The sequence below is a fragment of the Adiantum capillus-veneris genome, chromosome 14 (genome assembly GCF_014529385.1).
Source record: "Adiantum capillus-veneris isolate H3 chromosome 14, ASM1452938v2, whole genome shotgun sequence".
Lineage (NCBI taxonomy): Eukaryota > Viridiplantae > Streptophyta > Polypodiopsida > Polypodiales > Pteridaceae > Adiantum > Adiantum capillus-veneris.
The window spans coordinates 128,664,101-128,678,973 of NC_140944.1; the positions used below are offsets into that span (position 1 = coordinate 128,664,101).

Below are 14,873 nucleotides of genomic sequence, written 5' to 3' on the forward strand. Positions count from 1 at the left end.
TATATTACCCTACCCATAAAACCAAACACCAAGGACAACTTGGCCTTCCAAACTTGGCTTGATTACTACTTGTACATCCAATAATTTGAAGTAAAGGATATTGTTTGAAGAGGTCAATGGCCTTTACTGGACGTATGCATTGTCCGCCAAATAACAAGCTAAGCACCAATCACAATTGCACATGTCAAATTTGGATGCTCATGCATTGCATATGCACCGTCCTCCACCTAAGTCTTACATGGTAGCCTCGTCAAGTCCAAAACTCTTACACATTTGGTCGGCCCCTTCATGCTATCCATATCTGGCAGCCTGGTTTCCACTATTGCCTAGCCAATCAAAGTGCTCTTCACTATATTTACATAAAACGACCAAATGGCTATGTGTAAAGCATGTATAAAAGTAATCGCCCACCATTCTCATAATGGCGTCCACATTTTGGGTAGTGGAGGCTTCCCCTTACTTGATAGCACCCAAATATCCCAATTTGTAGTGAAATCTGAACATGAGAAATCTTGGTTCTATCTTAAGGGCATTATAACCATATATTTCTGAAAATGACTTAGACTTTTCTGTAAATCCCAATTTTTTAAATTATTCAGCTGAAAATTATAAGAAAAGCTTTTTTCAAGTAGGGGTACCAAAGAACTACAAGACACATCCACATTTGCATGCTCTCTCTCTCTCTCTCTCTCTCTCTCTCTCTCTCTCTCTCTCTCACACACACACACACACACACACACACACACACACACACACACACACACACACACCTATCACATGTGTGGTAGATTGGTTATCCCACAACTTCTCTCTCGAGTGAGAAGTGTTGAGTTCAAGACTTGGCGGTTAAATCTTTGAAGTCTCTTGGGATTGTTTCTACAATGTTGAAACTTCGCTTCTCTTGCGGGTGTGTACGTGTGCAACAGTGTTCGGGAAAATTCATTTTACTAAACATACAAAATTCCCTTTCTTGAATTTTCCAAGAGGAAAGTTTAGAAAATTAGGGTTATTTTTTGGTTTTTCCATTTATTTTCTCTATATTGGGACGGAGTTTCTCCTTTTCACCTTGTCTTCAACCGGCATTTTTGAAATTGAAAACGACACGATATTAAGCTGAGACACATTTTTCCCGAACATTGGTGTGCAAATAGGAAGAGGAACTAGAAAACCCTTTGTATCACACGCGCTTTGAGTTCCTTTGAGTTCAAAACTCGTGGGACGCATCTTGGAGGTGTCCTCCTCCATTGTGAACATCTCTCGTGCATGTACACGAGCCTACAAAATTCACTTGAGCTTTGAACATCAATGCCATAAAGGGGACCCTCAATGAAAACAATGTTCGCTTTGCAGTACTTATTAACCTAGACAGCCCGGTTTGGAGCTCTGTCTCACACACAGCGCTCTAGCGCTCTCTCTCTCTCTCTCTCTCTCTCTCTCTGTGTTTGGAGATCTCTCTCACACACAGCTCTCTCTCTCTCTCTCTCTCTCTCTCTCTCTCTCTCTGTGAGCGCAGAAGAATATGGCTGTGGCCGCAGAGGGCGAAGGCAGTCTGTTAAATAGTGCCACATGGGCCATTGCGCTAACTTGTTTCATGTTTATTGCCATCTCCATTTTCTTTGAGAAAGCCATCGAGCTAGCCGAGCATGTAAGCTCTCTCTCTCTCTCTCTCTCTCTCTCTCTCTCTCTCTCGTCTTTCTCTTATACTAATAATTGACGTGTTTTGGGCAGCTCCTAGTAAAATACAAGCAGATATCCCTGCAAGCAGCATTTCACAGGATCAAAGATGGTGGGTACTCTCGTATTGTTTAATAATATAATATAATATATAAAATGTAAAGACAATTCTTCTGTTCCATGTCCCTCTTGGTCTCTGCCTCTTTACATTATTATTATACCTGTGATACAAAACATTTTCTTCTTCTTCTTCTCTCTCTCTCTCACACACACACACACACAGCACTCACTTAAGAAGCCTCTTCTCATTAAGTGTGCGTGTGTGTGTTTGTGTGTGGGTGCAATCACATCTGGATGTTCGACCTTGCTGAGCTGGCTAATTATGTGCAGAGTTGATGCTGGTGGGATTCATCTCCATCGCCCTGACCGTGGGCCAAAGTAGTGTGGCCAAAATATGTGTTCCCACGAGTGCGGCCTTAGCGATGCCGCTGTGCAAGATAGACGAGAATGCAGCTGCAACAACTTCGGAATGCAGCGAGGTAAGGGACTCACCATCCTAGCCTGCAAGCTTAGCCTACCATATTGAATCTTGTTATATCTCCCCTTTCCTTTGTCATCATTAAATTGCCTTTTCAATAAAATTAAATAGACAGGCAATTCCTTGGAGCAAGGCCCTGCCCACCTTGTAACTACTAGTAGGGGCGTCTAATTAGAATTCATGCCCCTACACGGGGCTCTTTCTTTTTTTACCAATAAGGACTTATGGAGCTCTAAAGATTACCCACCCCTAGAATGACACAGAGCAGCTACTAATTCACCTTCAGTTATGTCCTCTCTCTCTCTCTCTCTCTCTCTAACACACACACACACACACACACATTTCAAAACTAGTCCGATATCTTTGAGGTCTCTTGGGATTCCTCCTATGACGTTTAAACTTCCCAAATTCCCTCTTCAGTACAGGCCTTGAGTTCAAAACTTATCTTTGACGTCTCTTGGGATTGCTCCTATGGTTGAAATTGTAAAATCCCGGTTAGTTTTTGAGATGAACTTTAAGAAAGCCGGGTAATTTACTCAAGTTTTAGTGCAATCCAAATTGAAATAAAGTCAGAGATAATTTCAAGTTTGCCCTTATTTTCACCGCTCAGGATAAATATATTTTTCTTGCGCCCCCCCCCTCCCCCCCCCCAAAAAAAAAAGCCGTGTTAGAAAAAACCAAGGGTCCAATGTTATTTTATCCGACAAAAATTGTAAAATCTCGGTTAGATTTTGAGATTGCCATTTAGAAAATAAGGTAATTTAATGAAGTTTAGTGTAATCACCGTCAAAAGCTTCAAATTTTGACCTAATGTCCAAGAGAGTTTCAAGTTTGCCCTTATTTTAAGCAGTTAGGAAAAATGTGCCGTCCCCCCCCCCCCCCCCCCCCCCCCCCCCAAAACAACCAAAAAAAAAAAAAGAAACACGCACACACACTCTCAAAAATATAAATATGATATTTCTCTCAATATTTATATGAAATATATACTATAGTAATAGGTGTATATATATATATGTATTTCTTTCTCAGATATAAATATAGATACATAATATAAGTAAAAATGCATAACAAGCCGCTATCCTTGTACGTACGCTATTGAGAGAGCAATGGGAAATTCCAAAGAGAGGAATCCTTACACCTCTTCAATGAACCACCCTTTTTTGCAAGTACACAGGTATGATTAAAAGCACAAAAGGATAAAAGGCAAAGACAACGAGCGGTTAATGGCTAAGTGTGAAAAGAGAGGAGCTCAAAACCCCCTTGGAGAGGGTCACATGAATACTTGGCTAAGATGCCAGTAGACCAACTTTCCTGCTAAATGAATAATCTTAATTACACAACTATAATGAATACACAATGCTAACTATAATGAATACACAATGCTGGTTATAGGTGATGGAAGGAGCAAGATTGAACCTGCCCTATCCAACCTCCTCTTTTGCAAAAATGTCACGCCTATATTTTTCTTTTATGTCAAATATTTCATGTCATCCGACATTAATATTTGACCTTCGTGTTTTTATGACTAGAAAAAGCAAGACGTGGCACTCTCCTTCCTTACCTTTCGCCCAAGGTGGCAACATGTGCAAAACATTCTCTATGCATCGATAAAGTATATTCTTGGATGTTTCATTATTGAAAGCGATTATCCTCGATAGCTATGATAAGGCAACTCTAGCTAACTATCAATAGTGACATTTCGTGTAGAACAACGGAGGAGATAACATCTCAAACCTTTCAAGAGACAATCCAATGAAGATTCACCCACATCAATGTGTTTAACTCATCAGTCCAGTCAGTCTAGATTAGCAAGTGTTTTGGCACTTTTGTGAGTCTGTTTGTAGACCGTGCATGCCCAGGCACTTAGTGTAGATGCATATCCTCTGGTTGCACACAGCATGATCATAAGAATTCCCATAAGAATCCATCCTTCAGAGGAATTTTCCATTGTATTTAACCTATTTTTCCTATTTTTGATATTTTTTACTTATTATTTTAAGTGACTTTTGTTGGGAACAGAGTAGGGCAAATTGGGTAAGATAATATATAAGCAAACCAAGGCTAGCACTATTTGGCAGAAGAGCAAGGAGAACACATGCCAAAGGCAACTGGTTCCCCCCCTCTCTCTCAAACAAGATCTTCCCCTTGTGGCGTTTTTCCTCCAAGCAAGCGACCTCCCATCTCCTAGCGTTTTTCATCAACAACCTCATCGCCATAGACTCCCCCTCTGTTAGCGTTTCTCAAAAGGCCATTATCGCCTCTTTTCCTAGCGTTTTCAGCATCCCCACAACAACAGCAAATCAGCGACTAAAGTCTCAAGAATTTAGCCATTCTGGACAAGCCAGATCATTGTTTTTTTGGAGAACTTTCAAGGCTGCAATTCAACGTTTTCAAAGCTGCAAATCAATGCTTTTATGAGTAGCAAGACAACGTTTTTATGCTACCAAGGGTTGCCTGTTTGCATCATCAAATTTCAGCCTCATTGGAGTTTTTGGACAGCCATACCGCAGTCATCGGGATTCTCAGTTTTCAGCCATATACTAGGTTCGTCGTCGTCATCGTCGACATCGACATAGCCAGCCATTGTAGAGTCATTGCCTCAACAATTGTACCAGATTGTGCAATCAATAGTAGACCACTCTCGCCAATGAGAGTGGGTCCTACGGAGGAGGGTTTTACAATGTCTCTAGTGTCGTATTCTCTTCTCTATCTCTTAGTCTCATACACTTTCACACATAGTGTCCATTCACTTTGATTGTGTTCATTGCACTCACTCATTAAGAACGAAAGGTTCTCCCTTCCATAAGAACAAAAGGAACCTTCATCATAGTTCGGAGCATGCATCTTGAGCAAAGTTCAAACATTCATTCCGTTGCGCCTTACATTGGTATTAGAGCTTTGGCAGAGTTTTGTATCACTCAAGGAAAGAACCACAAGAATTTTTTTGCTTGTTGTGGTCGCACGAACCCAAGTTCACTTGGGCATGTCAATTCCTAATCGTGTTTTTGAAGAGTGACAGGAATCCCAGGAAAGAAGGGCTTGTCAAGCGACTCATGGAGAGCGAACTGTGCACTTAGCGGCCGGCCAATCGACGTGAGGTGGGAAAAAGCAACCTTGGTGTGAGCGCAAGGCCGCCAAGAGGTGCACCCGTGGAAAAGAGCATAACTCGGGTGAAGAGAAGATCATTCTCAAACACAGACTGCAAGCGAAAGAAGAACCTCAAGAACTCAAGACCCTCAAGAACCCAAGACCCACAAGAACTCAAGTTCCTCGTGAACTTAAGAACCCAAGATCACAGTGTATGGTCATCACTTGAAGCGGAATGAATACTTTGCTTGGAGGTGATGAGCATGAGAGAGGCGACGAAGAATTTTTCCCACCAGGAGGTTTTTCAGACCCTCCCCATCTACGCCACGAGTTGTACCAAATCCTATGGAGGCGATGGTCAAGTCGATGTTGGAGATGACGGCACAACAACAAGAAACGAATTGCGTTGCGATGGAAAAACTTGAAAGAAAAGAAGAACAACAAGAAGCGACTTGCATTGCTTTGGAACACGAGCGTGATGCACGAAAAGAAAGAAAAGCACAAAAAAGGAGGAAGCCGAAGCAAGACGAGCGGCCTTGAAGGCCGATCGTGAGGTTCAGAGGACCTCCGCACTCAAGAATTGGTTCGACAAGTTCTTGCTTTGAAGTCCGAACCAACAAAAGATGTTGATAGTTCCTCAAGTGGCGCAAGCCATGATTCGGACTCCAACAACCCAGTCATAGAGAAGATCCGGTTCAGTAAGTATGATGGTATGATGGATACTACGGTTATTCATTCTTGGTTGCATCAATTCAATGCTTATTTTGTGACAACTAAGAACACAGAAAATAGCAAGGTTTTGATGACAGCTATGTACCTTGCCGGTGATGCCATCAATTGGTACTACGCATGGCAAGAGGCACAGTTGGCCGCGCACCTAGAGGAAGCCGACGAATTTACGCCCCTTTCTTTCAATTGGGTTGATTTCCAAGACAACCTCAAGGCACGGTTTATGCCACCTCAGTACCTCGCACAATTGAAGGACGATTGGTGCGCTCTCAAGAAAAATGGTATACCATTGATGTCTTTCTCTAATCGTGTTTTGCAACTAGGTACCTGTTGGGATAGAGCCCCATGTGGCCGGTTAGGCCTGGTGCCCGTCCACTATACTTATTCATTATATACATAATAGAATAAGGGGGCTCACATGTAGAGAGTGAGTTTTAGCCCTTGCAAACACAAGGTCTCCTCTTCTCCTCTCTTCTCCATCACTGCACACACTCACACACGCCATGGATTTGGCATGTACATCATTGTCAAGATTTGTGCTTTTCCATACAAATTTTGATGGTACAAACTTTGAGCATTGGAAAGCAGGTATGCATGCTGCATTGACTCAGTTGGGTCAAGTGTTGCCACTATAGGGTATGGATGCTAGGCCGGAGTCTATGACGACTGACGATGAGTAAGAGGACTTGGATGAGCTTGTGTATTCAACGATCATGTTACACCTTGGTGAGTCTGTCTATCGCATTGGTTTGGATGCATGTGTCGATCACTCTATACTTTCTCTACGATTAGAGATGGATGCACACAGATTCAATGAGCCAGTGGGCGTTGACTGAGGTCATACTTGTGATGGCCTTGTACAGGTTTTGTACGGTTTTCTTTTCTCTCTCACGACCACATTGGCCTTTACGTGGGAGGTTGTTGAGGTAAAGCCCCATGTGGCCAGTTAGGCTAGGTGCCCGCCCACTATACTTATTCATTATGTACATAATAGAATAAGGGGGCTCATATGTAGAGAGTGAGTTTTAGCCCCTGCAAACACAAGGTCTCCTCTTCTCCTCTCTTCTCCATCGTGGCACACACTCACACACTCTCCCGCTCGCGCACTTCAACTGGTATCAGAGCTTTGGCTTCGCGACAGATGGAGTGCTGCAGAGAAGTGAGCTTTCGGCTATGGTGAGCTCGCTTTTGGTGGAAGCTTGAGATCGGTGAGCAATCACCAGATCTGTGCTCAAAGAAGCTTGAGGGACATTCCTAAGCTTGAGAGAAGGGTGTATTGCAATTGTGTATGCTTTTTTTTGCAGTCATACTTGCAAGAAGAATGCAGATTTTCATTTCCGCAGGTCATTTTTCAGGCTCCAAAACAGTGTTTTTTGCATAACTTTTGCATATGGAATGGATTTATGCAAGGTTAGGGTGTAACCTAGGGTTTTGGCACGTTCCAAACGCAATGGTGATGTCCATTTGGGCTGATCTTGACCTCTGAATGTTCTGCACAGCAGGCAGCTGTTTATTATGTGTCACGGATTCCACACATGGTTTGCTCTCGTATGTGAGAGTGGTAATGGCTGCAAGTTTGCTCACAAGTGAAAGGATACGATGTATACCTTATGTGGTTTGATGCTCAAGGAGTTGAGACTTTGGGACAACTCATGTATGCTTGAGTGCGGATTTTGCGCATGATTTGCTCATGGTTTTGAGCATGTTTATGGCATGTATAGTTATTATGGTTTGATAGCCAAATATTGTCTGCCGGATTTTTTTTACAAGTTTATTTGTTTATGCGCATGGTGTGCAATCGTGTTTTGATTGCATTTAGCACTTAGTGGTTGCTTTGCCATAGTGTTTTGGCATCGCACTGGGAGAGTGTTTGCTCACCGGATTACATCATTTGACATATATGTGGTAATCTCTTCAGGTTGGAGATTGTTGATGCTAGTTTCATCGATTCTCACATAGTGCTCTTGGATTAGAGCAGGTGTTTTGGCATCATTTGAGCAGTTTTGCTCACTTGTTCGTTACATTGATCGCCATATTTATTGACATTTCTCTTAGACAGCTTATGCCAGCTTATGTTGTATTTTGACAGTACTTGGTGTATGAGTTAGCCAGGCTTTGACTATTGTCAATTGATCGACTTGTGCTTGGTCTTGTCACAAGTTATTGCCATGGATTTGGCATGTACATCATTGTCAGGATTTGTGCTTTTCCATACAAAGTTTAATGGTTCAAACTTTGAGCATTGGAAAGCAGGTATGCATGCTGCATTGACTCAGTTGGGCCAAGTGTTGCCACTATAGGGCATGGATGCTAGGCCGAAGTCTATGACTGACGATGAGTGGGAGGACTTGGATGAGCTTGCACGTTTGACGATCATGTTACACCTTGGTGAGTCTGTCTATCACATTGGTTTGGATGCATGTATAACTAGAGAATTATGGCAAAGATTGTGCAATGCTTTTGGCACAAATGAGTCTAGAGAGATGCCTACAGTCAAAGGACGATCTCACTGACATAGAGATTTTGTGTGTTTGCATGTCTAGTTGATAGTTCATTGCATGACATAGTTGGTGCAGGAGATGTCAAACTATTGTTGCCGAGTGGTGCATCATACATGTTGCAAGATGTACGCCATGTGTCAGGTTTGACGCAGAGCTTGATCTCTGTGAGTTAGTTACGAGACAATGGATGCCAAGTAGTGTTGCATGAGCACAGTTTCAGATTGCATCATGGACAACTAGTCATAGCGAGAGGTGCTAGTGTTGGCATGATTCATGCGATGCGAGTACATTACGTACGAGACGGCACACTCTTTGTGAGTACACATCCATGCAGAGAGACGAGGCATGTCTCCTTTGCAGATAGGTTGTATGATGCTCCAGTTTGTGAGCATGTTGAGCCAGCTGTGCAGACAGTTGTGCAGCAGGGCATGTCATTTGTGGATACGATGATAGATATGGATAGCTTGAGTGCTGAGGATTCAACCATGATTCAATCATTCATGGTTATGTTTAGGCCAGAGGCTAAAGCGTGTGAGTTAGAGCTAGGCATTGCTCTTGCTACACAGGGTTCAGGACAGACAGATGCTCTTGGTGCTCATGTGACATGTGATGGACACGAGGATGGATTCCAAGGATCGGAGTTCGAGTGTCAGGGTGATTTTCATGAGTGGAGTCCTGAGCTAGATTTGACTGAGATGGTCAAATTAGCAGATATTGCTAGGATTGCATCATCATTTGGGAGTGTCATGTACGAGATACTGATCTCGAGACCCAAGATTGCATTTGCAGTAGGTGCATTTGCAATGGGAGCAATTACTCGTGCAGTGACTGATGTTGGCCTTGAGCATAGGGGTACTTTGCAACGTATGGTGAGATACCTGCAGGTTGTGTGCGGCTTTGGTGAGGAGTATGGTGATCGATCACTCTATACTTTCTCTACGATTAGAGCTGGATGCACACAGATTCAGTGAGCCAATGGGCGCTGGCTGAGGTCATACTTGTGATGGCCTTGTACAGTTTTTGTACGGTTTTCTTTTCTCTCTCACGGACACATTGGCCTTTACGTGGGAGGTTGTTGGGGTAAAGCCCCATGTGGCCAGTTAGGCCAGGTGCCCATCCACTATACTTATTCATTATGTACATAATAGAATAAGGGGGCTCACATGTAGAGAGAGTTTTAGTCCCTACAAACACAAGGTCTCCTCTCTTCTCCATTGCTGCACACACTCACACACGCTCCCGCTCGCGCACTTTAGTACCCAATTACACAAGTCGGATGATGAACGCAAAGAGGCATTCCTTTTTGGGTTAGACGAATATATCAAGTTTGATGTCGAAGTATTCGATCCAATCGATCTCAACAAGGGAGTAGCGATTGCTCTCGCACAGGAGATGAAGCACAACAAGGGAAAGCCTAAGGAAAACAAGACATCGACAAGCACCTCCCAGACTTCTCAGAACCCTCAGAGTGGTAAGAACGGTAAGAATGGTAACTCTTCTAACCAATATTCCAACAGTCTCTCAGAAAAGAACTCTTCTAATGAACCTAAGGGTAAGGCTAACACAATTGCTAAACCTAAGCTCACTCTAGATGAAAAGGTAGCATAAGGAATTTTAGGAGGATACATCACGTCGGAAGAGCAAAGCACTTATTCTAAGGAAGGTCGTTGTTTTCATTGTCACATTAAGGGTCACATAAAAAGAACATGTCCTAAGCTTGACTCTAATGAATCTAAACAATCCACAGAATCCACTTCCTCTGTCAATGCAATCAATGACAATACGAGTGTGCCCCAAGTTTCTCCTGACCCTCCCATTGATGAGTCTCTCATTAAATGTTATGGTCATATGACGGGGCAGTGTTTTGTCATATTGTTTGACCCAGGCAGTATGCATGATGTGATTAGTCCCTCTCTTGTTGAGAGAGCCCGCCGCCTAGCGGTTAGTAAAAAATCTCCTCTCGAGGTCTCTAGCTTTGCTCCCAGTATGGACTCTCTCATCACGAAAGAGTGCCTTGATGTGTTGTTTACAGTTCAACAACCTGCTTTCCTTAGAAATTTTTTTGTCTCTCCTCTCTCAGGATGTGATATGATTTTGGGCATTCGATGGTTTCATGAGCATAACTCTCTCATTGATTGGGTGGAAAATACGTTCACTTTCAATGCCAAAAGTGACTCTCCCATTGTCATTCGTGGAGAGCAAGTTGTTCATTCTCCCTCTCTTATTGCTAATGTGCAGGTAAAGATTGAACGGATTCAGGAGAAGGAGACTCTGTTAGTCTCTTCTTCTCCGAAGCATGACACACATGATTTGCATGATGATCAATGATGATTTGAATGATAATAATGAGCATGATGATTTGGATGACAATGACAAGCATCGTGATTATCACGATCAAGATGTGATTTCTCACAAGCATGATGAGAGAGAGAGAGAGAGAGAGAGAAGTGGGAGCAGAGGAGAGAGAAGCTGGGAGACAATCGTGCAGCGTTATCAATTAGTACTATACGGCTCGATCTTCCCTTCAAGGCGAGCACACGGCCTTCTCTCTTTCTCTCTCTCTCTCTCTCTCTCTCTCTCTCTCTCTCTCACACACACACACACACACACACACACACACACACACACACACACACACACACACACACACACACACACACAATGTGACAGTGTTTGGGAAAAATGTGTCTCAGCTTAGGGTGGGTTCAGACTAGGCGGCGGAAGAAAAATGGAAAGGGGCCTCGATCCTCCATAGCGAAATTTAAGTGGTTGGAGTTTGAGGCACTCTTCCGTCGGGCCCTCCATTTTTCTTCCGACCCCCCCCCCCCCCCCCCCCCCCCCTCGGAAGAGTTGATGGCCTCTCTCAGCCCCCTTCACTTTTTCACTTTTCCTCCTCCACACTGTTCACAATAGGCGGCGGAAGATTTTGGAAAGCTTGTTTCTTCCGCCGGTTCAGTCTGAACCCAGCCTTAATACCGGTTGAAGCCTCGAAGGCAAGGGAAAAGGGAAAAAGGAGTAGAAACTTGAAAAAATCCAGCTGATCTGTGTGCGTGCACGTGTGTGTGTGTGTGTGTGTGTGTGTGTGTGTGTGAGAGAGAGAGAGAGAGAGAGAGAGAGAGAGAGATTTTAAGAGAGGACTCACGAGAGTCATCAACATCAATTTTATTGTTAGCTATCGGGTCGCGAGTAGGAGTAAACCCCATTTGTTGTAGTTGTACAATGCAGGGATCTTCACTAAAGGGATGTCAAATACTTTATTCTCGACTTTGAGAGAGAGAGAGAGAGAGAGAGAGAGAGAGAGAGAGAGAGAGATAGATAGATAGTTCTATTATCGTCCTGGGAGGTCAAATATGACCTATGGGACCAAATGAACATGTCACGTGGTGTGAGTGGAGTTCATAAGTGACTCTCGATGCTCAAAAATGGCTGAAATGAGCGTCGCAATAGAGAGTCCACATCGTGGTTGGGAGAGGAAGGTATGTAGGGAGAGATCATGGCTGAATATATGGGGAAAGGAGGACCTAAAGTGGTCAAAAGCTGAGCACTCAAGTAGTGTGTGGTACTCACTCTCTCGCACTTGACGAGGGCATAAGGTGCAAAGTCGATGACACTCCTCGCCAGTGCCCCAACGTCCTGTCTCGCAGCGTAGAGAATGGGAGCTAAGACGAATGGAGGCAATGGTGCGGATCGCACTCAACGGGATGGGCTCAAGGATGTAGGAATGGGTTCGGTTACCTCGTTCCGAGAAGAAGAGAGATTTGTAGTTTGGGGCAATGTGTGTGGTGTAATGGCTGAAGCGAGAACCTCCGGATTTCTCCCAAGCCGTGATACATTGGCGTTGTAAGAAGGCCTCATTAACTTGGGAGTCGATCGATGCATCCTTGACCAAGTGACATGCATCCCATCTTCCAAACCATTTCTTGATATCAAGCATCCACCCCGAACTTAGTATTTTGCTCTTGCATGTCTTTTGAACCATTTGACTTGCTTCATATGCGATTCTAGGAAGTCGATGCAAAGGGCTACGTTGTGTCTTACGCATGTACTCCACAACCCTTTGCATGCCCAAGACCTCAATGGGAAGTAATCCGGACTCAAGAAGTAAGAGCATGTAAGGTGTTTGTGTCTTGACTTGGAGAAAGTTGGTGAGAAAACGCTTTTGGACATTCTCAAACTCTTTCCAAGTAGACTTCCCGATGCTTCCACCCCACACCTCCACTCCATAAAGAAGCACCGGTGTCACCAATGTGTCAAAGAGGTACTTTTTGAGAGCCCAACACTTGATCTCTCCTGCATTGCACATGTTCTCAAATGCATAATAGGCCCTCTTTCCGGCTTCCAAGCGACGCATTGCACAATCCTTCCATTTATGATTGGATGGAACCTCAAGGCCAAGGTACTTGAAGTGATCTACCACTTCAAGTTTCTCATTGTTATATACAATGCATGGATTTTCATCATTGAGGGTCTTTACAAGCATAACCTTGGTTTTGGATCCATTCACGATCAGCCCGCTACGTAGGCAAAAGCGTTCCAAGACACTCATAAGCTTTTGTGCATCTTCTAAGGTATGTGTCAAGAGCACTACATCATCGGCATAAAGCAAAAGCATGATCACTGCATTTCCAATCTTAACCTCTTCTATGCCTTCTTGCTGCATAAAGTCAAGAACCATGCATTCCAATTCATCAATGAGTAGCCCAAAGAGGCCGGTTGGGGAAAGTGGGCATCCTTGTTTGACACCAATAGTGCTTGCAAAAAATTCTGAAATTCCATCTCCCATACGTAATCGACATATCACTTTTTGGTAGATGCGAAAGACTGCATGCATAAATTCTCTCGGCACTTGAAGGCTTTGCATACGTCTCCAAAGATTTCCTCGCGGTACCATGTCAAAAGCTTTCTTGAAATCCACAAAGCAACAATACAACTTTTTTCCTTTCAATCGAGACGCTTCCATAAGAACTCGAAGAGTGACAAGGTGATCAATAGTGCTATGATGCTTTCGAAAATCTGCTTGGCCAAGTGCACGTTTGCCATTCTTTTCAGCCCATTCACTTATCTTCATCTCCATGATACATCCAAATAACTTTGCCATTAAAGAACCAACCATTATAGTGCGATACTTGTTCACATTGTTTACATCTCCTCCTTTGTGCAAAGGTTTGATCCAATTTGCACTCCAATCTTGAGGCATGCCATACTGAAGTGCAAGGTTAAACATATCGCATATCCAATATCGTGTTTTCTTGCTTGTCCATTTAATCATTTCAGCCTTGACACCTTGAAGGTCACCTGCCTTACGAGTAGCAAGTTTCTCAAGCGCGCGGCATACATCTTCAATGGTAAAGAAGGGAGACATAAACGGAAGGGAGCTACAACACTCCATCTTATCAACATTGGGTTGCTCATAGAGATTCTTACAATGCATATACATATCCTCAAGAGTCAAGTCACCAAAGCTCTCAACGCGCTTGCCTTTTAGATTTTGCCAAAACTTGCCACATGCATGTGCTTTCTCTTGTGCTAAAAGAAGTTGTTTTTCGACTTTCCACCTTCTCCTCTTCTTTTGAACAAGTGCTTTGTATGTGTGTGAACATTCCAAGTAAACTTCCTTGTCTTTGATTGCATCCAATCTTAGCAAGTGTTTTCGGGCTTGACTACATTCCATGTCAAACCATTTCTTCTTGGTGCTACTCTTCTTAGACCTTTTGCAAGACATGTGTTTCACCGAAAAGCGTTCCTTCGCACAAGAGAAAATTACTTCTTTGAAAAGTTTCCACTTGCATTCTAATGTTGGGTTCTCTTGATGCTCTATCATGCTTAACATTTGGTCCACCATATCAGCATATATAAGTGCTCGTTTGAAGTCTAGACATAGGTACAAATGATTCACATCATGATTGGAAGCTACATGCTTGGGCCGATTACCACACTTGAGAGGAAATAGAGAGACAGAGAAATAGAAAGAGTGTAAAAAGTAGGGAGAGAATTGGAAACATATATATATATATATATATATATATATATATATATAGAGAGAGAGAGAGAGAGAGAGAGAGAGAGAGAGAGAGAGAGAGAGAGAGAGGAAATATGAAGCTAGAGAGAGAAGAAGGAAATGGGGAGAGTGTGTGGAAGAGAGGAGGAGGAAATAGATAGATAGAGAGAGAGAGAGAAAGAGAGAGAGAGAGAGAGAGTAGGTAAGAAATCAATAGAGAGAGAATATAGAGGGAGAGAGAGAAACAAAGAGAATATTTTAACATCTATAGGATATCAAAATAGGCTTATGAGACAAATGTTAAACTAGGGTGCACGAGTGAGTGAGAATGAGAGAGAGAGTAGGT

General features: G+C 43.2%; 1 protein-coding gene across 2 annotated transcripts in view; it reads left to right on the forward strand.

The window, feature by feature from the left end:
* The first annotated feature begins 1,379 nt into the window (after positions 1 to 1,379).
* Positions 1,380 to 14,873, forward strand: part of LOC147443109 (MLO-like protein 10) — a 73,903-nt gene continuing 60,409 nt past the window's right edge. Inside the window, exons 1-3 of one of the 2 annotated variants that reach the window (XM_086529035.1) lie at positions 1,380 to 1,645; positions 1,729 to 1,786; positions 2,065 to 2,213. In XM_086529035.1, the coding sequence (XP_086385161.1) occupies positions 1,520 to 1,645; positions 1,729 to 1,786; positions 2,065 to 2,213 (333 nt within the window). In that variant the 5' untranslated portion in view covers positions 1,380 to 1,519. The remainder of the gene's footprint in view (positions 1,646 to 1,728; positions 1,787 to 2,064; positions 2,214 to 14,873) is intronic. The other variant, XM_086529034.1, reaches the window with a different exon arrangement.